This window comes from Lissotriton helveticus, chromosome 10 (assembly GCF_964261635.1).
Source record: "Lissotriton helveticus chromosome 10, aLisHel1.1, whole genome shotgun sequence".
Classification (NCBI taxonomy): domain Eukaryota; kingdom Metazoa; phylum Chordata; class Amphibia; order Caudata; family Salamandridae; genus Lissotriton; species Lissotriton helveticus.
The window spans coordinates 32,478,036-32,504,262 of record NC_136071.1 but is presented as its reverse complement, the minus strand read 5'-3'; the positions used below and the strand labels follow the sequence as shown (position 1 = coordinate 32,504,262).

The 26,227-nt window shown below is 48.5% G+C and overlaps 1 protein-coding gene across 2 annotated transcripts in view; it reads left to right on the top strand.

Annotated features, from left to right (window-relative positions):
* The window catches only part of GRIPAP1 (GRIP1 associated protein 1), a 555,884-nt gene that overhangs the window by 86,448 nt on the left and 443,209 nt on the right, over positions 1-26,227 (top strand). For both annotated transcript variants that reach the window (XM_078664658.1, XM_078664657.1), the window contains exons 2-4: positions 7,770-7,836; positions 13,976-14,037; positions 25,231-25,257. In XM_078664658.1, coding sequence (XP_078520784.1) covers positions 7,770-7,836; positions 13,976-14,037; positions 25,231-25,257 — 156 coding nt within the window. The remainder of the gene's footprint in view (positions 1-7,769; positions 7,837-13,975; positions 14,038-25,230; positions 25,258-26,227) is intronic.

The following is a 26,227-nucleotide window of genomic DNA, read 5'->3' as shown; positions in this document are numbered from 1 at the left end:
AGGATTCTCTACTTAATTCTGACTTTCTGATTTCCTTTTCAGTTCTTTTATGAGATTCTTTACGCCATAACTCGATGGCATCTTTCTGTGACTGTCTGGCTTTCTTTTTCCATAATGCCTCTTCTACTCGCATGATGCACTCGGCATCCCATGTACCCGATACGGGCCATCTATACTTTTCTTCTAACTGTTTGGTATACTCTACCCATAAATCTAGATACAATATGGCGCTTATGCCATGCTTCTGATACATAAAGTGACCTGGACTGTCCCTGGGCGGGACGGGAACTGCTGCTTCCAGCAGACCCTTTCTAGTTTTTAACTGACGTAACTTGGAAAATATGGGCATGACTGAACTGTAATCTAGACACAATACAATACACAATGAACACGATACTTATCCCCCATTCATACCACGACATTAAAATACATGAAAAACATCTAAAATAACAGTTCGAACAGAATACTACCTGGAAATACTGAGAACAGAACACATAAATTTTCTCGAGAACAGAAACTGACTAGAACAGAAACTAGATGCACTGCTGAAACAGTACGAAACTTACCGGTCTCATAAAGAGACACGTCAGGACCCGCATCCACCGAAGTGGACACTTCGTTTGTGGGACTGTGTACCACCAACCCACAGACCAGAGTCAATGAAATTGACCCTGTCTAGATACCACCCCAGTAACGGTACTCACCGGGCGGCAAGAACGGAAGGCCTCAGACTGGACTGGACTGCTACGACGACGGACGACGAACTTCGGACTTCGGACTTCAGTTACGGGTGGACCTCCGGATACCTCGGGCCTTGGACTCTTGGCTTGGGCTCTGGTCGGGACTCGCCGCGTTCCTCCACCGTCTCGTCTGGATGCTGGACCGCCTCCTCCGTCTCCTCCGTGGGCCTGAGGGATACTTGAGCAGAAATATCTGCCACTGCGCAGAAGAGTTCCGTCACGACTGCAGAGGGTCAGGGGGTCGGCGTGGCTTCACCGACGCGTGGGGAAAGGGCAAGTCCCTATTCGGGCGCCATTATGTGGTAAATAAATAAATAATACCCTATTTTTGACTAGACATATATCATAACAGATAGCTCAATAAATAAGAGTCAAGATTCGAGGTAGTAGGAGTTTTGCAGGTTTAATACAGCATAAGGACAGGAACAGGACAACCTGCATAGGAATAGGATGACAGGGTGACAGGGCCCAGCAGCTGCTGGGGCTGGGTCTGGGATGAGCGCGCTGGCTTTTTAATAACAATACATGAGCATATATACATAACGCAAACACATAGCATTACATTGCAGTGGGCGTAGCAGTGGGTGGAGCAATAGGTGTGACGCGTAGCAGTCGCGAAAGATAAGGGGGAAAAGAGGTGTAACGGGGCGTATACATAGACATGTGATGCAAACGTAACAGGATATGTCATGAATGGGGCGGAAACCATGGAGGGGGCTACCTGAGGAGCCGGGACCTCTAACCTGATGGTGCGCGCAAACTGGCAATGACGTATCACTAGGAGAAGCTGGGGGCTATGAACTCTGTGCTAGGAGCAGAGACTGAAGTCTGGAGGGTCGGGGCGACATGTACCTAAACAGTATCTAGTATCTGATGTTTAGAGAACATGTTGATATAAACTAGAAGTTAGGAGGGGAAAGGCTAACTTGATTCTAAGACTGGACCATGCATTATTCTACATGTAGTGCGTGATGAAGAATATTAAATGACCATTAAATGCAGTATTTCTCTAACGTGGAGACGTGAAGGCTAGACAATGACGGAAACTATTGATGCAGTTCAGTAGCTTTAGGAATGCAGAGAAGGAGGGCTGAACTGATAACTGGACTCATAACATATTCTTGGCAGACTCAGAGACTGAGCCAGGCTGGGCCGGGCACTGCGAGGCAGGAAGTAAGTGAAGGGTCGAGGATACAGGTGGGGGCTGTATCGCTCCTCAGCGAGGCTTCAGGAGACAGGAGCTGAATCTGGTGTCCAGGCCCTTTTGAGGCCTAGAAACGGGGACTTTATAATAGAATAACGTGCACACTGAGAAACGTGGCAACGTAGCTTTACATAGGCCTGATATTCGTAGTATTCACGAGGACTGGAAACTGGCATACTAGAGGTGGACACAACTGTAATTGCGTCATTAATCGGACATGGGGAGTGCATATGCATATTTAATCATGCACACATAACATATGATGAATGACACGTAGGGACACAGAACATGGCAAAATTTACTTTTCCACACTTTGGTTGCAGATACACAGTCTCTGCTTAAGCATCCCCCCTTCTGTACCGTAATGCTACTGGTGATCTGTATTCACTTGCAACTTCTGTTTTTTAAATTACTTTGTGGTACAGCACAGTTTATCATCCCTGGATCCCTTTATTAAGTGACTATTGAAAGTGAGGAGAGGGGGTCAGCTTGCTGATTCTGTAGTGTGGAGAAGCACAGAGAATGCTGTGCAATTCATCTGAAATCAGGCACGCATGGCGGTGCCCTCCATCCATCACTCTGTCTATTCAGGTACTGTGGAACGAAGTACACATTATATAGTGATGGAGTGTGCTTGTTATCTAGAGGAGTGTGTACACGAAGAAGGCTTTTGTAAGACTTTTTCAATGCCTGGAGGGTAGAGAGGAAATTGGGTTGGAGTAACTCCTCCCATACGAAATCACTATACCACAAAAATTACTTCAACTGACCGGGCGAAGGTCAATCTGAAATGAACTTAAATGGGAGGACATGAAGCATTCAGTGTACGGGAATGTGTGTAACTTCACCAATAGGTGAGGAAGGAAAAGATTCCTTTTTGTTTAGTTACCCTCACACACCCTAGTGGTGTCATGCTTCATCATCTGGGCACCCCGACGCCTATAAGTCGGGGTGGGCTCAACCACAGTGTTGGGAGCTCTTTGAAGTTTGTAGAGGACCAGGGGACTATAGTTGTAAAAAACCTCCGACAGAACCCCAGTTTCCCTTTATTTTTGTCTGTCAGGATTATTAAAATAATTCAAAAGCGGGTCGATATAGGAGTATTATGGTCCTAAGACCATGTGCCAACATGTTTCAGTCCAAATGTGGCCATACAGGTCCTGGACTTTCTTCAGGGCTCGGGTTGGCCTCCCTGGGGTACAGACAAGAGGGGGTTCCCTATCCTGTCAGTGAAGGAAAAGGCAGAGTAGCTGCTCCTTATGTGTGTGATAAATGATTTGTCTATCACATGGAGGTCTCCATCCGAATTCTGTGGAGTCTCCGTTTCTCAGGGGACCGTGTGGCCACGTAGGGGTAGCTCTGTAGTCAAACCTTTGTCAAGAGTCCTGCCCCGCCTTCAAACCTGCTCGGTCTCGGTCCCCGGCTTTTGTGGTATTGTTATCTAGAGGAGCCTGGTCCAGAATGGTGCCAGCAAGAGGTAGCCTTTAGGTGCGCATCTGGCCAGAGTTGGCCGTCTGTACATATACCTAAGGGTGCTCTTAGGATCAGCTGTCCCACGTGTCGTCTTTGGACTATTTTGCAGGCTAGATTCTGATGGACTTGTAAATGGCAGTGTCTGTGGTGGGCATGGTGACTGCAGTAAGGTGCTTGCCCTCTTCTGTATGCCCTTTTCTGAAGCATTCTAGGTGTCATGCTCTGCACTACTGGACTTGGCTTCTTTTCGATTTCCTACCAGGACCATTTAGGGTGCAGTACAAATTCGACTCCCTTAGAGCGATGGATTTGTGTGTGGATGTTGACAATTGAAAAGCTGTCCGCACGCTCTGGGGAGCCGATGTCCTTGGTAGGGTAAGTGATTTCTTACTGTGGCTTAGGGCCATATGTATCAAGATACCCATTTGCGATTCCCAAATAGCAATTTTTAAGAAATCGCTATTTGAGAATCGCAAATGGGTATGTATGTACAAAATCGCATTTTTTTTGCGATTTCTTAGCATTCCTTAATTGCGATTAGCAAATTGCGAATCGCAATTAAGGAATACTTTCCCATTAATTTCTATGGGCCAGGAGGCCCATAGGAATGAATGGGAAGTTATTCTCAATTTGCGATTCGCAATTTGCTAATCGCAAATTGAGAATAATTTCAAGGGTGCAGGGGTGTCCAAAGGACACCCTGTTGCACCCCTGAAATATGCATGGGTGCACATGTGGCGCACATACATGCCCTAAGGGCATGTATGTGCGTCACATGGCACTTTGAAAAATGCAAAAATTTGCATTTTTCAAGGAATTCGCAACTTACCACCAACTAGAAGTTGGTGGTAATTTGCGATTCCTTAAGGGCATTTTGCTAATTTTTTTTGCTACGAACATTGCATTTAAGGAATCACAAAATTTGCGATTCCTTAAATGCAATTGCAAAATAAGGAATCACAAATTTTGCGATTCCTTATTTTGCACCAGTTTTGCTTAATACATTCCATTTAGCAAATTCGCATGATACATATGGCCCTTAGTTACCAGAGGTGTTGCTAAGGGAAAGCATCACTCTGTCATCCCACCTGTGGAGGCGATCAAAATAGATCATGTTTATCGTATGTTACTACCCCTTCCAGGCTCAGCAGTGGCCTGTCCCCCACTCCATCACAGGTGCGATTGGCTTCTGATGCTGCATCTTGAAACCTACAAGAGCATACTTGCAACAACAAAAGCACGGACTGCTCTTCCCCTAGCAGTCTTCTTTCTGAAGACCATCTGCACTTGGGAACTCAGTGAGGTCAGCCTTCAGTCATTGAGATGGGAATTGCATCCCTATCATAATACAGATTTCTTTGCACTTTTATTAGGACTGGGCAATCTTCTTCTCATATAGGGTTAATACATTCCCCTCAAGGGTGGTTCTTTTACAATCCTCTACTAAATGCAGTAACTTTTTTTTTTTTTTTTAAACTTTGCCTATTGAATGAATCACAGTAGTATAGTACATGATTGAACGACACATTGCATAACATCATCAAAAAATTCCAGGTCAGTATCAGTCAATAGCCCTCAAGACGCATCTCCCATCAATCTCTCCTGTCTGCGCATTTCCATTTCGACTGTGGGCGACACACAAATATCTCCCCTGTATTTGTTCCAGTGGGACCACTTCTTATCCCATTTCATAGGGCACCCCCTCGCCTTATATACCTCCGAATCCGCCAGCATACACCAGTCCAATTCTTTGCCCCGGCGGGTTTTTGTCCCCCCAACCAAATGCAGTAACTTTGATCATCCCCCAATGGACCGTAGAAATGTACCAAGCCTCCATTTGTACTTTCTAATTTCAACAATGCGCTTTCTCGTACCTTGGAACAATTGCAATTGCACTTTGTACTGTACCTGCATCTCTCGTTGATCGACCTCTTCACCTACCGGAGATTCCTTAATCCAAAGCCCTACAGCTAGTCCTTCAGTAGACTGACTCTACCAGCGTACAGCACGCATGGGAAAAATCCTAAACAACGAAGTTCAAACAACGACTTACATTAACAACGAAGTCTTAACAACGAAGAATCGCAGATAACGAAGTCCTGAACCACGAAGTCCTGAACAACGACTTTTCAACGAAGAATCAGACAGGCTTACGTCTTATTTGTAATCGGGCAGTATGTGAGGCACGTCACTTCTCTCCGCCCCCCTACCGTTCATCTACACTTTGATTAGACAGTGTTGGAGTGTTACGTCACTCATCTCCGCCCCCTCACCTTTCTGAACTGTAATAACAACCCCGAGACAAGGACCTGTCACCTAATGTTCTTCAGAAGTTTGGACCCAATTTCCTACAATAGCTGCCACATCTCACCTTGTCAGTACCGAAAACAAGGCCCAAAATCCGGATGCCAGACTTATGTGTTAAGCATTATCAAAAGCTTTACAATACTGATGCCCGAGTAGACCACATCATAGTTTTAAAAATAAAACATTCTTTTCATTCTAAGACTCCATGCAGACTCAGATCTCGTATGTCCCGTGTCCCAGTCATATGCTGCAGGTGGTTGTGAAAAAAGCTTGCACAATGGATTAATTTGTTCAGTTTTATGGACAGAGGTTGTAATGTTAAAATCCCCCTGTTATTTGTTGTCAAAATGAGGGGAACCGCAGGCACCATCCATGAATAAATTATCAATAAAATGGGTAATGAACAATTTAAAAATATTTAGTTGAAGTATTATCATTACAATAGTGCCATCTATTGGCCAGTCACGAGGTGTTTCATTTCGTTGTTTAGGAAGTCGTAAAAAAAATTAGTGGTTCATCATAGCTCGTTGTTTAGCTTTCGTGGTTCAGGAAGTCGTGGTTTAGGCAGTAGTTGTTTAGACATACATTCGCATGCATGTTTCGGTCATGCAGCCTGCAAGGTCTCCCTTCTTGCTGATATCCCAGAGGCGTATGCTTCTACGTGTTCAGAGGGTCTTCCTGAACACTGCCCACCTCCCTCTTGGGTCTTTCATCAGATCCCAGGACCAGAAGCATCTTTGTTGGGTCTAGGCTGTTAAATTATTATCATTTTGTTGTTGATCATCTCCTTCCAGAGAACGCACGCATAGCGTGTTATACTATTCCACCCCAGGTATGACCTGCTGCCCGTCAGCTGTACTGCGCTGAAGAAGCGCTGATGTCTATGCGCACATACTCCACTACATGATGTGTGATCCTTAATGCTGATGAGAAGGCAAGGCAAGTTAACTGTCAGTATATAGGGGTTGTATTCTGGGCCCACTTTGATTCTCCCTTAGTTTGGTGTCTTGGAAGTTTTAGGCTGCCTGTGCTCTGCATGGCCACATATAATGCATTTGTTTTCGCGACATTGTTCGAGGAATATGCTGTACCTGTTTGTTTTTCAGGGGCTCTTCTTGGGTTTCAATCTGCACATCTTGTACAAGGTTGCATGGAATACATAACAACATGGTGTACCGTGTTCTTTGTTTGTTCAACAGCAGTTCTTAATACTGTAGACTTAACACAATCACACAGCTTCATCTTCTAACACAGTAGTTCCTATCATATAAACTGTGTCCCGTCCCCTTGGGGGCCAAAAAGGAAAGTTACAGCAGAGAGGACTGTTCTGGAACAACAGCAGTGCCTGACATGCAGCCCTGCATAAACTAAGTTTACACTCATGATGCGGACCACGTAACTACATACTTCAGATATGGGGTCCGAGGCCAATCCCAGAGATTACATATATATATATCCCTGTGCTCACACAGTAAGGGTAGACCTAATCAGATAGATAATGGTTGAGATGTTCGTCATACACACCCTGTTAGTAATGTTAATTACTTTGTTTAGTTGCATCTGCCTAATGTTTGCAGCACATTTGCTTCATAATAGACTACGATAGTTTCAATAAATATATTGTAAACTTTTGTTGTCTTTTTTTATGTTTACTACGGGCATGCATGAGTGAGTGACTAACAAAAGGGCATGATTTAGTTCTACGGTTCCCTTGGGGACTGGAGGGTCATGTTTGAGGTTGCCGAAATCCCCTGTGGGTCTTGGAACATTAGGAGTTCAGGTGTGGCACTGTCAGCTAGCTAGTATTTCGGCCGACAGGTACTGATGTTGTAGATAGACTCAGTCCCTACATTCTGACGTCCTGTCGTCCTAATGCACGGATTCTGCTGGCAAAGCAGAATTGTGTAACAGGAAAGCACCTTACCTCTCCAGTGGGAGCATTTCTGGAGAATAATTCCACTTCTTCCATCTGTGTTTGTAGAATCAAAATGTTTGATAATTGAACTTTGTCTCTTTGCTGACTTTCTTTTTGTCTTCCTTGTTAGGCTCAGCTCTTGGAACTCCGGACGAATAACTACCAGCTCTCGGACACCCTGCGCAAGAATGGAGCTGGTAAGGATACCTGTGGACCACAGGGAATCATAGCGAAGGGGACTTGAAAGGGCTGGGGGTCTCTCCGACTGTGTTGTTTGCTTGGCGGGTTTCATTTCTTGTGCGTGGTTGGACCCATGCTCTAAATAGGACTGATTCCCTGTTTTTAATGAGGTGTGTGTCTACAGTGACCCTTGTGTGCTGTATACCATGTGGCCTCTATCTATGTAGAGTATGTTTAGTGTCTTGTGTGTGGTCAGACCAATATCCTAAATCGAGCATGGCATTTGTCCTATTGGTCCAGTGCTCAGATAGGATAGTTCCCTGTTTACGATGGAATTTGTTTCCTATCGGTGACCTGTGTGTCCTACATACACGGTGTCCTGTCTATGGTGCGGCTTCTATTCTGGGTGGAGAGGGCTTTTTGTGTTAAATATGGTGGGGCCACTTTTTTGTGAATGTGAGATTGGATGTATGATGACTTCTGTGTTAGTTGTATGGTCACCCTGTGTCTGTACAACTGTATATATGGATGTCCCCAAGGTGTATTTGATGGGCCTGTTCTGTGTGTAGCTCCCAGGGCCATTTCTGTTGTGAGGTGGAGTGGCCAGTGGCACATGGGGGTGAGAGGGAAGGTGTGGGTTCTGTCCTAGCAAGCATTATCTGCCAGAAAGGGACTGGTCTGATTCATGATTACAGTTGTCTCCCAATGGCAGCAGCAGGAGGCAGTCACAGGCTCACCCATTGTATGTCTACCCTTGTGCACCTTCATCAGAGGGCTTTGCTGGAGAGTGAAAAGCGACCAGGAGAGCAAGGTGGGGGCATGCCTGAGGAAGGATGTGAGGAAGACACTCTGAAATGAGGAGGGCCAGAGAACAGGAGTGATAGTAGAATGCAAACGTGCGCTGGGCGAGAGGGGAGTATGGGGCTGGGAGGACGAGCGTATGTGATGGCAACAGAGATGAGCATGTGATAGAAAGCCAAGGGCGGTGTAAGGGCTGTTTGTGAGAGGAGGTGGAGAAACAAGTATTTAAGGGTTTTAAAAACTATTGTGGGATCATGGGCGGTGCTTGGAAGGTACTATGGAAGACTGAATGGCTAGGGAATGATTACAAGAGTTTAGAGTTATATTGGGAGACTGAAAGAGGTGCGTGAGGTGTTGAGCATGGTAATAGACAGTTTAAGGTGAAAGTTAAGAAGTGGGGAAGAGGGTGTGTGGTGGTAAGTGAGAGGAAGGTGGTATGAACGAATGAAAAAGGTGCCATTGGAGAAGTGTGTGACGGGGAGGAGGGTGTGAGTGGGATCTTAAGGTGGAGGGAGGAAACCACAAGTGTGGTAAATGTGGGTTTGAAACAATGGGAGACCTATTCCATGACCAGCTTCTGATGACATTTGACCAATTATGTCAAGACCATAATATCCCCCAGGCCAATTCCTCTTGTGCTGCCAACTATTGGTAAAGTGCCATGAGACGTGGCACCCTTCCGACGAAGAGCCCCCCACGCATGCCGCTGTCTGTACCCTATATAGTAGGGGCACCGGGCAACACCTGATCACATTGTTACACAAAGCAAACTGAGAACATACAAGGGTCTCTCTGTCGATCCTGAAGCAAAAGTGGGAAGACTATATTGGGCGATCACTACACAACTCTGAATGGGCACTGACACTGGACTGGCCCAGGTCATCTCTCGAAATGCGCGGTTTAAGAGCATACAACACACAGTCTTACACCGGACCAAGCTAAACCGCATATTCCCTTTGGCCAACCTCACATGTTCAAGATGCCACTTTGTTATGTTATTTGTAGGGCGCACAGTTACCCCAAGGGGTTTCCCAGCGCCAGCCAGATCGGAGATCAGAAAGTTAGCGGAGGGTTTAAGAGTTAAATAGCCAAGTTTTCAGACTTTTGCGGAAAAGACCATAGTTGGTCACCTTGCGTAGGGAGAGCGGAAGAGAATTCTGCAAGGAAGGACCTAAGTAAGAGAAAGACTGCCCATGCGGGAGAATTTTAATTTCGGGACCGAGAACCTCATCTGATGGGCAGAGCGGATAAGTTGCAGAGGTTGGTACTACTGCACTAACTTTTGTAGGTATAAGGGGGCCACTCCAGATTTGATTTTGAACATGTAGCAGAGGGCTTTAAATGTGATAAGGTTCCCCACTGTCAACCAGTTAAGGTCATACAGGAAGTTAGCGACTGATGAAAACGTCGGCAGCCAACACAATAATCAAACTACACCATTGACGCCACAGACCTCAGACACAGGCAGCGGGAGTGTCCCACCCTAGCCGTAGACTGGCAAGTACTTCACGACACCCTAGTGTCTGTCACAGAACTCCCACACCTGAATACATAGGAGACAACAGCCCTGGGGATCTACAAGCCAGAAAAGAAACACGTAGTTCGGACCCGCTTTGCAAATCTGGCCCTATTACTTGCTAAGCGTGTCCTCACTCTGCATTGGTGGTCTCCCCACCGCCTCTCCCGATAATGATGGCAAACACCCCTTCTCTGCTGGAGAGAAGCCGAAAGCACATACCTACACCACAAGGAGGCATGCCGTCTCTGCAAACGACCCATAGCGGCATCAAGGAACGCCATGTTCATACAGTCCCATGAGGAGATGCTGGTGGCAGATGCCCCCTCTAACCCCCAGGGATGCTTGGCCGCAACCCCTCCCCATGACATCTAGCTCACCAAATTGACATGAGACCTCCTCTGCCCGTGGAGTAGATAGATGCCGCGAACCCTCCCCATACGCTGCCCCATCACACCAGCCAACATCCATCTCAACCGTGGCCTACAACCTTCACCACAGTGGCTCCCTGTTGCCCCTCCATCTTCCTCCACCCCCTCCCTGAAACCTACCTATGCTGGTTCTGTTGTGTAACTACACCCCCACGATCACTGTTCAAGAGGTACACATACCTAAGGATGACACACTGGAGTTGCATTCTCCTAAAAGCATCCAGCACAGACCGCACAGTTAGCACACGCTTCTCCTACCCATGTGTTGGAATGCCTGCAATTCCTACCCCTGATCCAGCACCACCCATGTTATGTATGTATGTATTTTTGTAAAGCGCGCGAATCACCGGGGGGGGGGGATCTCGGCGCTGTATACCGCTGGGGAACCCGTCCTGGCTTTCCCTGTGGGATGGTCCCTGCTGGGAATCCCCAAGGTGGAGCCAGGCATCCCCAGCATTGGGGGGGGGGGCGTTGTGGAGATTAGGCAAGCTAATGCCCAGAGCTGCCGAGTGGGACCCCTGGTTAGAGTGGGCGAGAATTATCGAGTCCGCTGACCCTGGTCCATGACCCTGCCGCATCGGGAAGCGAACCCTGGTCCCGGGCCGACTTCTGCTTTCGGGTCTACCGCCTCTAACCAGTGAGCCACACCACTCCACTAGTTCCAGAGTTCCATAGCGAGCCTACCCCATGACTGGCGCGTCCATGCTGACAAGTAACAATTGTAATGTACATGTTATGATGTCTTTGTCATGATGTGTTAAAATCAAAAAACCTAAAAAAAAAAGTTTGAAAAAAGTGTAGTAAATGTGGGTGAAGAAAAAAAAAGGGAGTCTACGGACTGATAAGTTTGGACTACTGCAGATGGGCTGTGTTGTATTTTCTCTGAGACTGCTTGAAAGTGCTATGGCTGTGTTTTTTGAGTTGTATGCCCTGTGTAGTGTGTGCACTGTGCTCATCATGCCTTGTGCCCTGTGTTTGATTATCCGTGTGTCCATGAGCCCCATGTCTCCCTGAGACCTGTGCCCAGTATATGAAGAACCTTTCACACCTAGAATCTGAGCCACATGCATGTTCTGAGTCTTGCATACGGCGAGGCTGTGTTGTGCATGTGATGCACGCCATGTCCTGTGTACAATCAGCCTGTTCTCCCTTATGTGGTGAGCCCTGTGCCTTGTATCTACTGCACCCCATATCTCTGTATGCACAGTCTCTTCTTTCAAAAAGCATGCCCCATGTCCTGTGCTCTGTATGTGATGGACCCTGTGCCCTATATGCGGAAAGCCCCGCGCCCTATATGTTTGAGCCCTGTAGGCTGTAAACCTGTGTCCTATATGTTGTGACTTCCTCGTAAGTGAGCCTCATTCTCTACGTGCAGTTAGCTCAGTGCTCTGTATGCGGCGTGCACAATGTTGTGTATGTAGTGCGCCCTGTGTCCTGTATATAGCACAAAAAGTATGGCAACACTTGGGTCCCATGCTCACTGTGTCACAGGACTCAAGTCGCCTCACGGTTGTTTGTCAATACAACACGGTGTTTACACCGCTCTACCATTACAACGCTGGTTTTACAACGCAAGTCGTTACCACGACTTGCGCTGTAGGGTGCTGGACTTAGGATTAGTACGATTTACTATTCCAACACCAGCCTACGTACAGAAGGGAAGGTGTCGGAATAGTAAATCTACTATTCCTTAGCCTAGAGCGCCCTCCAGCGCAAGTCGTGGTAACGACTTGCGTTGTAAAACCATCGTTGTAATGGTGGTGCGGTGTAAACACCGCGTCGTAATGGATGTTCCCCCGCCTCACTGATGAGGCCCAACAAGGCTTAAACCAATCTGAGGTTGCTAGTGTTCCTGTTCAGAGGGCACCTGGCCTAGGAGTTCAGCCTGCATTATCTATTGGAGCAGGATCAAGGCTGATTTGCATAAGATGTGTTCTTGTCTGTAGTGGCACAGTGGACAAAAATTAGACTGAAAGTGGCTGAGATTAATTCTAGCATTTTACCCTCCACTTTTTATTTTCCTGTGTCCTGCATAAAGTGATCATTTTGGTCTGCACGGCGAGAGAGTCCTGTGTATCAAGAGCCCGGGACCTGCATATGGCCAGGGTTCCTTCGTCCGGGACCATGGGTTTCGAGGACACCCATTGGCCCTGACCATGACTTTCAGTGGGATGTTTCTGCCCTGTCAGTAGTCAGCTAGAAATTCCACACATGCCACCTGGGCATCCTTTGTAGCAGTCGCATAAGAGCCTTTTCCTGCACCTCAGGAAAATCCCTACGAAGGGATGAGTTCTTGAGGGTGACCACGATCAGGACGGCTTCTTGTTGACGAGCGCTTCACATCACAAGTGGTTCAAGTGGTATCTGCATTAATCTGGGTCAGGTCTGTGGTGCGAGCCGGCTCAGAGTCCCAGCGAACAATAACCGGTCCAGGAGGAGGTGATGTGGAACCTCACTGCTCATTGGATGACCTCTCTGTGCATCTAGTCTTCATGACGAAGATCTGACGGGGAAGGCTGCATCTCCATCAGAGAGGGAATCTTCTTGCAGCTGCCGCCTGAATGAGTTACTCCAAGTCCCTGACACTCCCTTAGCCTCCCACCCTTGTTTAATGTTGCCTTCTATGTTACAAATCAAAGTGAGCATCTTACAAAAGCAGTAAGTTAACAGTTTAGATGAGGTGACCTGGTCTCTCCGGCTGGGTCCCTGGCTGATGACGTCTGGAAGCCCGAACCCGGTCCTAGGATGCTTGTTTCTAGTCCAGGGAGGACCTGGCTTGGCAGTTCGGGCTGGACTGTTCCCATGGGGCACAGGGTCAAGACTGATTTGCATATGGCTGGGTCCAAACAGGAATGGCATGGTGGGCAAAAAAACGATGGATTTAGGCCCAGATCTCTGTACTTGGGTGAATGTATGACATTGTTCTGCATTCTGTCTATCAATTGTTCTTTTTGCATTTGTCACCCCGAGTGGGACGGGTATGCTCAGACGTAAGTCCTGTGCTCTCCCTGCCACTGGAGTCAAGCTATTCTGGCTGATGAGGGCTGAAATCCCGAAACCGGTCCTAGGATGCTTGTTTCCACTCCAGGGAGGACCTGGCTTGGCAGTTCGGGCTGGACTGTTCCCATTAGGCACGGGGTCAGACTGATTTGCATATGGCTGGGTCCAAACTGGAATGGCATGGTGAGCAAAAAAACTATGGATTTAGGCCCAGATCTCTGTACTGGGCTGAATGTATGACAATAGTTATGCATTCTGTCCATCAATTGTTCTTTTTGCATTGCCCTATAGACCATGCCTGCTCATAGGTGTCCATTCACCGCCTGATCACAATTTGGCCCTCAAGGGGCCCTGCTGATAGAAGATGCTGCTGGTTCAGATGTAACTTTGAGTCATTTGTCGTTTCAGAATTGAATGCCCTCCGCCTGAGGCTGGCCTCTGTGGAGAAGGAATCCACCAAAGCCCAGAAGGTAAGATGGCCGTGCCGCGTGAAGGTGGTAGAAAGCGCTCTGTCGTCATCAATCCCTCAGAATTAAAGTTTGTAATTTATTCTTGGTTGTCCAGGTGCAGCAAGGGTAGTCCTCACACCCACAGGATAAATGCTAATTCTTAAGTTAACGACGAACGTATTCATGCGAATGATTGGCTGCTTATAACTAATATCTTGACAGCGCTCGTTTCCTAGTCTGATGCTTCCCAAGAACAGGAAGTATAGGACTGCAAGTCAGATCAGTGCTGACATGAACATGAAAACAGAAACGCAGACCGTGATCTGCTCTTTTAAAAATAATGTGCAAGACCAAAACCTAAAATAACCAAAGTATTCAAGGCCACTTGTCTGTTAACAGGTAATCAACTGAAATACTGTTGTGGCATCGAAAACGAATGAGAGATTTTGTAAATGCAAACTTTAATCATGGAAACAAAATACAAATGCGAAAAGCATTGGCAAAGCAATATGTTGCGAGTGCAGACATATTGCCTTTGCGAGTGTTTTAATTTGCCTATTTTTTTTTTTTTTAGGACCTGACAGTTGCAAAGTTCTGGTGAATTAGATACTGGCCTTTTGGACCCTTAACACACTTTAGTTTTATTTTATCAATGACATCTCTTTCAGCTATGATGGAATGGGACAGTAAGGCATCAGTCCTACAATGCCTTTTTGAGCAGGACCACTCTGTTTTACCCACTAAATGAAGGAGAGAGGCCTGTACCACCCGGACAGGTTGGATGTTTAAAGTGCACAGATTCACCTGGCCTTGATGCTCAAGGGCTGTGAATATTCGCCACTGCCAGTACCCCACCCCAGCCTACCGATGGGTAACAGTGGCACCCTGTACCCTGGGCGGACCCTGCAACCCTGCTTTCTGAATGTGGAGAAAAGTGTTGCTAACTTTCCTCCAAGCTAGGAGTAAGACTGACGCCCAGCTGAAGCTCTGCTGGCCTGCGCCGTTGCTACTTTGTCCCATTGCTACTTTGCACCTTGCTTGCATAAAATACTCCAGCCCTGCAAAAAGCAAAATTATGTTCTCTTCACCCTTCTCCAAAGATTAGAGAAAGGCTGCCCAAGATCAAACTACAAGTCTGAGTGGGCTGAGTGATGACACTGCCTGGAGAGCACATCCTCCGCCTGTGCACACGTCTGATTATTGCGGCTTTGTGGAACCCTCTCTCACTTTGCACGAGGCCTGGTACCCACAGGCCTCCATATGGTGTGTGGCTGGGTAGAGGCTCAGGGCGCCTTCACTGTCCTGACTTCTGGAAGAAAACCGCCGAGCAGACTGGAACCAAAGCAGACCTGGCAAAAATGTTCAACCCATGCCCACTCCTTTCCTCCCCCATCTCTTAGATCCATCAATTCTCTGTTCCTCTTTATGTCTCAGCTGTGCCCGCTGCAATGAACCCCAGAGAGCTGGAGAGAATAAGAGAACCAGCCCCCTAGTGAAAGGCCTGAAGAGTGAAACAGCCAGTCCAGCTCTGCCCGAGCCACACTTGGTGCTCTCCTGACCCAGCCGGGATCTGAAGATGTCCAGCCCCAGCCAGCTGTGCTCGGCAGCTGCAGCGAGAGCTCAGACGATCCTTTGCATGGTCGCAGTATGTGCCTTTTACCTTAAGGGGGTCACAAGCCCAGTTGCCCGTGAGGATCAGAAGTCTAACTGCCCCTCTCAGTACCACGATGAAGCCACTGACTTCTTTGGATTGTGAGTCAGAGTCATAGGATTACAATAGGGAAGGGGGCACTAGACATCCCCCAAAACAGCATAGCGAACTGTGCAGCCTTCGGTTTGAATTCCTTTAGTACGGAGTCAGCATATCATCCTTCTGAGGTCGATAAAACGAGTTCTATTGAGTTTGGTAGTTAGAAACGTGGCCTTATGGTTAGGGCGATAGACCTCAACACTGGGGAAACTTTCTCAAGTCGTGGCAGGGGCACTCAACATCCTGTGATTCTGTGCAACTCACTTAATCTCCCCATGCCTAACAGAAAAAAGAATGTGTCCATCTGTAACGCAACTAGTGCCCATGCAAAGCGCTCTACTACCTACAGGTCAAGTTTGCGCTATATAGATCTGCAAAAAAAGAAATGTTCATGCTCTCGCTATGTCCTGTACCATGCAGACAGTCCCCAAGTCCACCCGAGGGAAAGCGCCTCGCCAGCAGCTGGCTATCAAGAGACCGCTCCTGCCACGGCAGAGTCAAGGAGCCTCACCACCAGGGCCGGTGCTAGGCATGGGCAGTGTGGGCAGCTGCCCAGGGCCTGGCACTCTGCCTGCCAGGATGGGGCCCCCCACAATGGCAATTAACACCCCACTAGTCCTCGTGTATGTCTGCCGATCAGAGTGAAAGAAATGCTTCACAAACGGGCTCATGGGAGGGGGGCCCCCCTCCTGGGGCCTCTAAGGGAATGTTGTGGGAAGGCCTAGGGGAGGGTACACTTCTCAGGCAGCCAGTTCAGAGACTCGGCAGGGCACCCATTGTCAGCACTTTAGCCCACACAGGTTTAACTCAGCCCCCAAGCAATTCTCACACTTTCAGTTCGAAATGGGCTGTACAACAGTTGCTTGGGGTGGCTGAGAAGAGGAGCTGCGGCCCAAGTGGAGTCTGCACAAAGCAGCTTCCCCGAAATCAGAAGGTGTCACTTATGTAGATTTCAGGGACCTCCCACATTCCCTTTTGCCCAGGGCCCCGAAAATCCTAGGACCGGCCCTGCTCACCACGACCGGCCTGGCACCGTGGCTCTCCGCGAGATGCGTCGCTGCCCGAAGCCCACTGAGCTGCCCTTCCAACGCTTGGTGCGGGAGGTTGCGCATGACTTCAAGACCGACCTACGTTTCCAGAGCTCTGCAGTCATGACCCTGCAAGGGGCCGGCGAGGCATACCTGGTCGGGCTCTTCGAGGACACCAACCCGTGCACCATCCATGCCAAGGGGGTCAACCATCATGCCCAAGGACATTCAGCGGGCTCGTCGTATCTGAGGCGAGGCGGCCCTATCGCACCTCTGCCCTTTAAATATGTAGAAACAGGGAGGCTTTTAGTGTGTGGCGCAGACAGTCAATTCTAATTAAATTGAAATGTCATTTATTGCTGCTTTCCCAGCGCGCCCTGAAGGCGCCGAGAGAGCTGGGCGGAGTAGAGTTCCAACAAAACTCCGTCCTAATTGGGCCATTTCGCTTCCCTTCCTTCGTTGAAAACGCGAAAGTCTCGGCCAGTCAAGTTAATTGGTGAGTGCAGTGCTCCGCTGTGCCTGTAGATGGCGCTTCAGGGTAAGTTATTGTATCCAATAAATGCAATCTCCAATTCGGTTTCATTTTATAGCAGGTTGCTTCTTAGAGAAGCTGTAAATGGTCAGATATTTATAGCGGCTCTTCATAACCACGGCAGGGGCGGCTCTAGGCTCACGGGGGCCCTGGGCAGGGAGCGTAGGTAGTGGGACCCGGAAGAGGGCCCCGGAAGAGGAGGCCCTGGAAGAGGCGCAGAGGCCAGTGAAGGGTGGGGGGTCAGGGTGTTTGGAAGTGGAACAGAGCCGGAGGCCGCCAAATCCCTGCCACTGGGGCCGCCATGCAAATATGTATCCATCCTCAGAGGATTATTATTTTAAGGATATATATTGGCTTGGCGGCCGTGTGCAGGTGCACAGCTTGCACATGCCTAAGGCCGGCCCTGACCCCGACGAGCGCCGCCGTGCACATGCTTCACACGAGTGCACCGTGTGAGCTGCGCAGCGGGGTCACCGCGTCACAGTCCGAATGTGACATACTTTTATTATCCGTTTGATTACAATCATTACAGTAGAACATATACAACTATTCACCCTCCCCCCGCCCCACCATCCGATCACAAGAAAAACCTAAGTCCCCTGCCACAAATTAGCTCTTGGTTTGAAGTAAAATGCGCCCGCTGATGAAGCAAAGCGACAAATTAGAGGTATCAGACCGTTTGTTGTTGTGGGCATGTGCACCTGTACTTCTGACTGTATAATCTAAAAGAGAGCAGAGCACATCCTAAACGAAAAAGAAAATAAGAATTTAAAAATCCACAGTTACCTATGGCTGAATGTCAAGTTAGGCCCTTACTGTGCGCCCCTAAATGCGGCATGTCTTCTCCTTAGACTTATAAATCAATAGAGGCTTAAAGTCAGAACTTATTTAGGCAGGTAGTCACTTGAAGCCCTTGCTATGAACACCTTCTAAGCGTGGTGAAAACATGCTATACTGCCACATAGTAGGGATAAAGTGCAGAATGCAATTTAAAGTGCGATGTGCTCGCTTCTCGAGGACTGTTGGTAGTGTGTGGCAACTCGGTGAGTGCAAATCTAAATGAATTTGTGCGCTTCCCCAGCATGCGATATTTGTTGATGTGGTACAAAAGGGGGTGGTGATGGACGGACCATCTGAACCAATCAAACACTCACACCAGTCAACAGATCTGGGTTTAATCCATCACCGTTCTTTAGCCCACTCTGCCACCCCAGTTCAGACGTGGTCATATGCAAATCAGTCTGACCCTGTGCCTCATGGGAACAGTCCAGCCCGAACTGCCAAGCCATGCTTTCCCTGGACCAGAAACAAGCTTCCCAGGACCGGTTTCTGGCATTTCAGCCGTCTTCAGCCCGGCTTGCTACTTAGGAGTGCAATCTCCTTCCCTTCAGTAACTAGCAAGCGGCCCGGTGGCAGAGGGCTGGCTTGAGGTAGCTGGAGTGTTGTTGGGCATCTCTGAACTTCGTCCCGCTGATTGCGAGCGGTGGCGTTTCTATTTTTGATGCTGTAATTTTAAATTTTTATGTCACTAATTCCTTTCTTTTGAAAATCAACAGGTCACTAATTTGATCTTGTTTTTAGGCTGACCGGCTGGCTGGCTGCAGGCTGATCGTCCTCGGCGGGCTCCCAGCGGCCGCGGGCGCCATCTTGGGTTGGGCAGGTTAGGCGACCAACACCATTGCCACTCCCCCCACGCTCCTCCTCTACTTACACGGCCACTATGCGTCAGCGCAGCGGGCGTGCCGGAGTTGCGCCGCAGGCGCGCCGGAGTTGCGCCGGAGTTAAGCCCGTCTGCGCCCGTCCGCGGCCGGACGGGACCAGGGGCCACTCCCCTTGCTTCTGACCTTATTTCCACCAGACTTACCTATTCCCGTTCTTCCTTGTGGAGCTTGCGACCCTCGCCCGGTACTGACTGTTCCTGCATTTGCTGTCAGGATGCTCCTCTATCCTGCCCCGCATGCGCTCTGGCTCTTACATCTCTTCCCTCAGAGCTGTGCATTCCACCCTCCCTCCTTTGGAATATCACCCCTCGCCGAGTGACTGCACACTCATCAGATTCTCTTCCTGACCTTAGTTTTATCAGTCTTAATTGCAGATCTCTGCCTAAACACAAGAGGGACATATTTGACCTTTTAGTATCCTCAAGTCCTTCTGCCTTGTTTCTTACTGAGACTTGGCTCAATGACTGTTCTGGCCCTGACATTGCCACTGCCCTCCCTGATGAATACACCTTTGTGGGGCGTAACAGAACACTCAAAGAGGGAGGTGGTATTGCCATTATTTATAAGAGGATCTACTCCTGTAAGTGGGAAGACCTTGTCATCCCTAATTGCGAGGCAGGTTGTTTTAGGTTACTATTATCGCCGAACTTCACACTGTCCGGTGCTCTTTTGTACCGCCCTCCCGGGGCGGCTGGCACATGGGCAGCTGCTCTCCCTGAGCTAATTGCTCCTCTTTTGTTGGAATCCACCAATTTTCTGTTATTAGGTGACCTAAATATTCATTTCAATAACACTATGTGTCCAATGAGTACTCATCTTATTCAGGACCTTGCTGCCCTCAATTTAAGCCTCCTCAACTCCGGCCCAACTCATAATGGCGGCAACTTACTTGATCCAATTTTTACCAATCTGGACACTGTAACCTGCCTACCTTCCAGACCTATCGTCTGGTCTGACCATTTCATTGTGGAGTTCCACATTAAGACTGCGCCTTGTCCCTCTGGCAATCCACACTCCCTTAGAACCAGTAGAAACTGGAAAAAGCTTAATCGGGAGCAACTTAATAACTGTTTAGAGAAGACCTTGCCTCCTCTTTTAGACATCACTACTGATGATGTGGGCACGATTGGTGCCTGGCTTACCTCTGCAATTGACTCTTGTCTCCCGGCACGTAAATGCAAACAAAACTTTCTTCACTCCCCTGCCCCCTGGTTCAACGAACAGCTAAAAATAGAGAAGTCTTGCTGCAAAAGATTGGAACGTATTTGGAGGGCTAACTACTCTCCTACAGATAAAGAAAACTATAAACTTGCACTACGTAAATACCATTCTTTATGCAACACCGCCAGGGCCAATCATGTCAACGCCACGATACTGAAAGCCCAGAATCGTCCTAAAGCTCTATTTAAAGCAGTTCAGGAACTATCTGGAATGTCATGCGCTCCCAAAGCCCCCTGCCTGGACACCACGTAATGTAATTCCTTGGCGGACTTCTTCACGGAGAAAATTGACAACATCTACGCTGGCTTTGGAGCTACACCACCTGTTTCATCCAGCCCCTCCATGCAGATCCTAAACCAACTACCTTTTCAGGAAGACTCTGCACGGTCCTCATTTCCTCTGGTAGATAATTGGGAACTTATCTCTATGCCTTCTTTTCTGAATCTGCTGGCGGGGATCAAATCCGGTTCTCCCATGGATCCTATGCCCCCCAGATTCTCTGTACCCTAGCCACCTCCTCACTTTATCCCATTCTGGCTCTCTTGAATGCCTCTCTCATTGAAGCTATTGTCCCTAATGTTTGGAAGCATGCGATGGTGGTCCCGCTTTTAAAAAAAGTGAATGCTGATCCCAGCAACCCAGCCAACTTTCGACCCATCTCCTTGCTCCCCTGCCTCTCGAAAGTGCTGGAGAAACATATTAATCGTCACTTAACATCTCACATCGAATCGGCGAACGCCCTTCATCCTTCCCAGTCAGGTTTTAGGGCGGGCTTCTCCACGGAGTCCACTCTCCTGGGAGTCACGGAGACCGTCAGACGTCAGGTAGATGGTGGGGAGACGGTGACACTCATCCTTTTGGATTTGAGTGCCGCTTTCGACACCGTCTCCCACTCCATCCTTCTTTCTGCCCTGAAGTCGGTCGGTATCGGTGGCTCCGCACTTGCTTGGATTTCCAATTTTCTTTCTGATCGCACTTTTCAGGTTTTCTCCCCCTCTGTTCATAATTCCCCCCGTGGTGTTCCCCAAGGTTCTATTCTTAGTCCTTTGTTTTTCAACCTTTATGTTACACCTCTTGCTTTTCTTGCCGAACAATCTGGGTTGTCTTCAACATTCCCCCTCATCTTCTCTTCGTTCTGGGCTTATTGATATCGCCAATTGGATGCTGACTAACAAACTGAAGCTGAACGGCGATAAAACGGAGCTGCTCCTGTTTGGGCCGGACTCCGCTCTCTGGGGCCCACAACATTGGCCTCAGCAAATGGGACCGCTGCCAGTCCCAGCAACAACAGCACGCAATCTCGGTGTCCTCTTTGACAATCAGTTATCTATGAGGCAACATGTGGTCAAAGTCTCAGCCACCTGTACTACCATCATCAGGTGGCTGAGGAAGATCACATGGATGCTTCCCTCAGACACCCAGAGGTCAGTAGTCCAGGCCTTAGTGACATCTCGGCTGGACTACGGGAATGTACTTCTACTAGGTGCCTGCAAAGAGGTCACCCGCAAGCTCCAAGTGGTCCAGAACATGGCTGCCCGATTATTCTGCAATCTGCCTAGAACTGCCTCTGTCTCTGCCTCCCTGCGCAGCCTGCATTGGTTGCGCATAGAGTCTAGGTCTAAATTTAAAGCATTATGCTTCATGCATCGCATCAAAGCTGGAAAATCCCCTCACTATCTATCCTCCTTAGTCCATCTCTACTGTCCCTCCCGCACCCTCAGATCCTCAACTCAAAGTAGATTTTGTGGTCCCCGTTTCAAGCGGGCTAGAGTTGGTGGGCGCTCGTTCTCCTACTTGGCGCCCTCGCTCTGGAATTCGCTACCCGTCCCTTTGCGGTTGGAAACTTGTTATCTCAAGTTCCGCAAAGGAGTGAAGACCTGGCTGTTTTCTTTGTAACCTGTTCCTTCTCACTCCTCTGCCTCTGCTTCTCTAGCGCCGGGAAACCTTCGGGTAGCTGCGCGCTGAATAAATTCATATATATTAATAATTGCTTGAATCCAGTGGCAAAGTGAGCAAGGGACTCGCGTCTGAGCATACCCTGCCACACTTATGGCAAACGAAGTGGTACAAAAGGGGGTTGTGATGGACGGAGCATCTGAACCAATCAAACACTCTCACCCAGTCAAAAGATCTGGGTTTAATCCATCACCGTTCTTTAGCCCAGATCTCTGTACTGGGGTGAATGTATGACATTGTTCTGCATTCTGTCCATCAACTGTTGGTTTTGCATTTGTCACCCCGATTGGGATGGGTATGCTCAGACGTGAGTACCATGCTCTCCACACCACTGGAGTCAAGCTATCCTGGCTGAAGACGGCTGATAGCCAGAAACCGGTCCTAGGATGCTTGATTCTGGTCCAGGAAAGACATGGCTTGGCAGTTCGGGCTGGATTGTTCCCATGAGGCACAGGGTCCAGGCTGATTTGCACATGGCCATGTCTGAACTGGGGTGGTGTGGAGTGCATAAAAACGATGGATTTAGGCCCAGATCTCTGTACTGGGGTGAATGTATGACATTGTTCTGCATTCTGTCCATCAATTGTTGGTTTTGCATATTTGTTGATGTGGACACTTGCAGGTATGCTTTTAATTAGATGACCTAATACGAGGCATGTCACATCCTAAAAGAAATAACTAAACATTTATAAATCCACAGTTACTGACTGCTGATTGTCCAGTTGGGTCCCTGCAGTCTGCCTCTAATTGATACATATCTCATCCAAAAAACAAGTGAATTAATAAAATCTTAGAACTCCAGAGTTATTTAAGCAGCTAGCCAAGTGATGCCCTTGCTGAAAACACCTTCTAAGCGTGATGGAAACATACTCTGCTACAACATAGAAGGGATAAAGTGTGACATGCAGATTTAAAGTGCAACGTGCTGGTCTATCTAGGGCTGGAGTCAATCTGTTGCAACTCGGTGAGTGCAAATTGTATTTGTGAACTTCCCAAGTCTGGCTAGGTTGCATGCCATATTTTCAGTAAAGCACAAGTCCGAGACCTCTCTGCAATTCCTCGCACCCTTTACCCTAAAAATAGTGTGGAGCAGGCGTTGTAGATCGTCAGTCAATTTGGGGCAACAGCACAAAAGATGCAGCCAGGATTCTTTGCGATATGTTCATAGCCTGCACAAGGCCGCCTTCCCCTTGCGTGGCCAGGCCGGGTTAAGGTCTGAGAATGGTAAAGGGATGAGTCTCATGTCTGAGGTAGTTGTAGGCTGGCGCTGTTCCTATTTGCAGATCTCCCAGTTGCCAGCGAGTTTGCCTTTTATGTGGATAGTTTCCAAACACTACTACCTTGGTTTTGCTCCGATTGACCTGTAGATTGTTCTCCTGGTTGTTGCGATAAAGTGCATTGAGGGGTCTCTGAAGGCCCACTTGGCAGTTCGGGCTGGACTGTTCCCATGAGGCACAGGGTCAAGACTGATTTGCATATGGCCATGTCTGAACTGGGGTGGCGTGGTGAGCAAAATAACGATGGATTAAACCCAGATCTGTGACTGGGGGTGAATGTTTTGCCATTGTGCAACATTCCGTCCATTATCTTGTGTGTTTTGCCACTCTGGTGTGGTCCATAATTGCCGTGCTGTCCGTATATTGCAAGATGGAAAGTTGCACCCTGCTCATCCTTGGGGTAACTAGGCTGGCGCCTTGCCAGGCAACCCCCAAGTCTGCGGTATAGAGGTTAAAGAGGAGGGGCGGACCCAAAACACAGCTCTGTTTGAGGTCATTGTTTGTGGCAACTTTTGAGGTTACTGTGTGGTAGGGCTTATTTTTACCTGAACCCATGTCCTTTGGTATAACTAATTCATTGCTCTAAGGCGCTTAGGCGGGATCCCCCACTCGGTCAATTTCCTCCATAATATTCCACGGTCCACCCTGTCAAAGGCGGTGCTCTAGTCTATAAAACCGCAGAACAGGGGCCAATGCTGCTTCTTGACCGCTTGTGTAGATAGGTATGCCATCGCTACAATGTTGTCTATTTTAAGCAGTGTGGCCTGAATCCCGACTGGAAAAACTGAAGGATTTCTTTTTCATTTACCCATGACTCCAGTTCATTCAAGAGAATTTGGGTGTAAGCCTTTGCTTCTAGGTCTAACAGGGCCACAAGCCTGTAGTTTGCTGGGTTGGAGCGGTCGTCATTTTTATGAGTGGGACGGGTATGCCCAGACGTGGGTCCCGTGCTCTCCATGCCACTGGAGTCAAGCTATCCTGACTGAAAGCCAGAAATCGGTCCTAGGATGCTTGTTTCCGGTCCAGGGAGGACCTGGCCTGGCAGTTCGGGCTGGACTGTTTCCATTGGGTGCAGGGTCAACTGATTTGCATATGGCTGGGTCCAAACTGGAATGGCATGGTGAGCCAAAAAACGATGGATTTAGGCCCAGATCTCTGTACTGGGGTGAATGTATGATCTTGTTCTGCATTCTGTCCATCAATTGTTCTTTTTGCATTTGTCACCCCGAATGGGACGGGTATGCCCAGTTGTGGGTCCCGTGCTCTCCATGCCACTGGAATCAAGCTATCCTGACTGAAAGCCAGAAATCGGTCCTAGGGTGCTTGTTTCCGGTCCAGGGAGGACCTGACCTGGCAGTTCGGGCTGGACTGTTCCCATTGGGTGCCCCTATCTCTCTACTGGGGTGAATGTATTACATTGTTCTGCATTTTGTCCATCAATTGTTCTTTTTTCATCTTTGGTGGGCACGGATCTTGAGGGGAGCCAGGTTTGATAGTTGGAATTGATTTCCTTAGTTGCTCTGCTGAGGGAGCCTCAAAGTCAATGAGCTGTGTTCTCTCTAAATCTGAGGTAAGAAGCTGTGTTATAGTTTGATTAGTCGAGTTTCTAATAGTAAACTGATTACACACATTTGTGACCCTCTCTTGAAAGAAGCATGCTATTTTTTATGACTTGAAAAATAGTTTATCAGCTTCTGTGTGACAACCTGTCCTCTCTTTTCTCTTCCAGGCTCTGAGTAAAAGCAAGAAAGCCCAGGTAAGAACTCTTTGAGCATTGCAATGTATCAGTGTGCGCTGCCTTATCCCAGAGTTTGAAGGGTCCCGTGTGTTGTGAGAGACCTGGGTGTCTTGAGAGCCCTGGGTGTCGTGAGAACCCTGTTGTGTCGTGAGCGCCCTGTTGTGTCGTGAGAGCCCTGTTGTGTCGTGAGAGCCCTGTTGTGTCGTGAGAGCCCTGTTGTGTCGTGAGAGCCCTGTTGTGTCGTGAGAGCCCTGTTGTGTCGTGAGAGCCCTGTTGTGTCGTGAGAGCCCTGTTGTGTCGTGAGAGCCCTGTTGTGTCGTGAGAGCCCTGTTGTGACGTGAGAGCCCTGTTGTGTCGTGAGAGCCCTGTTGTGTCGTGAGAGCCCTGTTGTGTCGTGAGAGCCCTGTTGTGTCGTGAGAGCCCTGTTGTGTCGTGAGAGCCCTGCGTGTCGTGAGAGCCCTGCGTGTCGTGCGAGCTCTGCGTGTCGTGAGAGCCCTGCGCAGTTAGTGGAAAGCAGGTCTTACCACTTGTAGGGAGAGAGAAAGAGAGAGAGAGAGAGAGTCCAGTGTATCCCGAGAGTCCGCCACCCAGTCCATATAGCTGCAGTTAGTAGAGAGCAGGTCTTACCCCTTGTAGGGAGCGAGAGAGTCCAGTGTATCCTGAGAGCACTGTCGCACAGTCCATGTAGGTGCAGTTGGAAGAGAGCAGGTCTTACCCCTTGTAGGTAGTGAGAGAGTTCTGTGTATCCTCAGAGCCCTGTCACACAGTACATTTAGGCACAGTTGGAAGAGAGCAGGTATCACTACTTGTAGGGAGTGAGAGAGCCCTGTGTATCCTGAGAGCCCTGTCTCACAGTCCACTTAGGCGCAGTTAGCGGAAAGCAGGGCTTATCCCTTGTAGGGAGTGATAGAGCCCTGTGTATCCTGAGAGTACTGTGGCACAGTCCATGTAGGCGCAGTTAGAGGAAAGCAGGTCTTACCACTTGTAG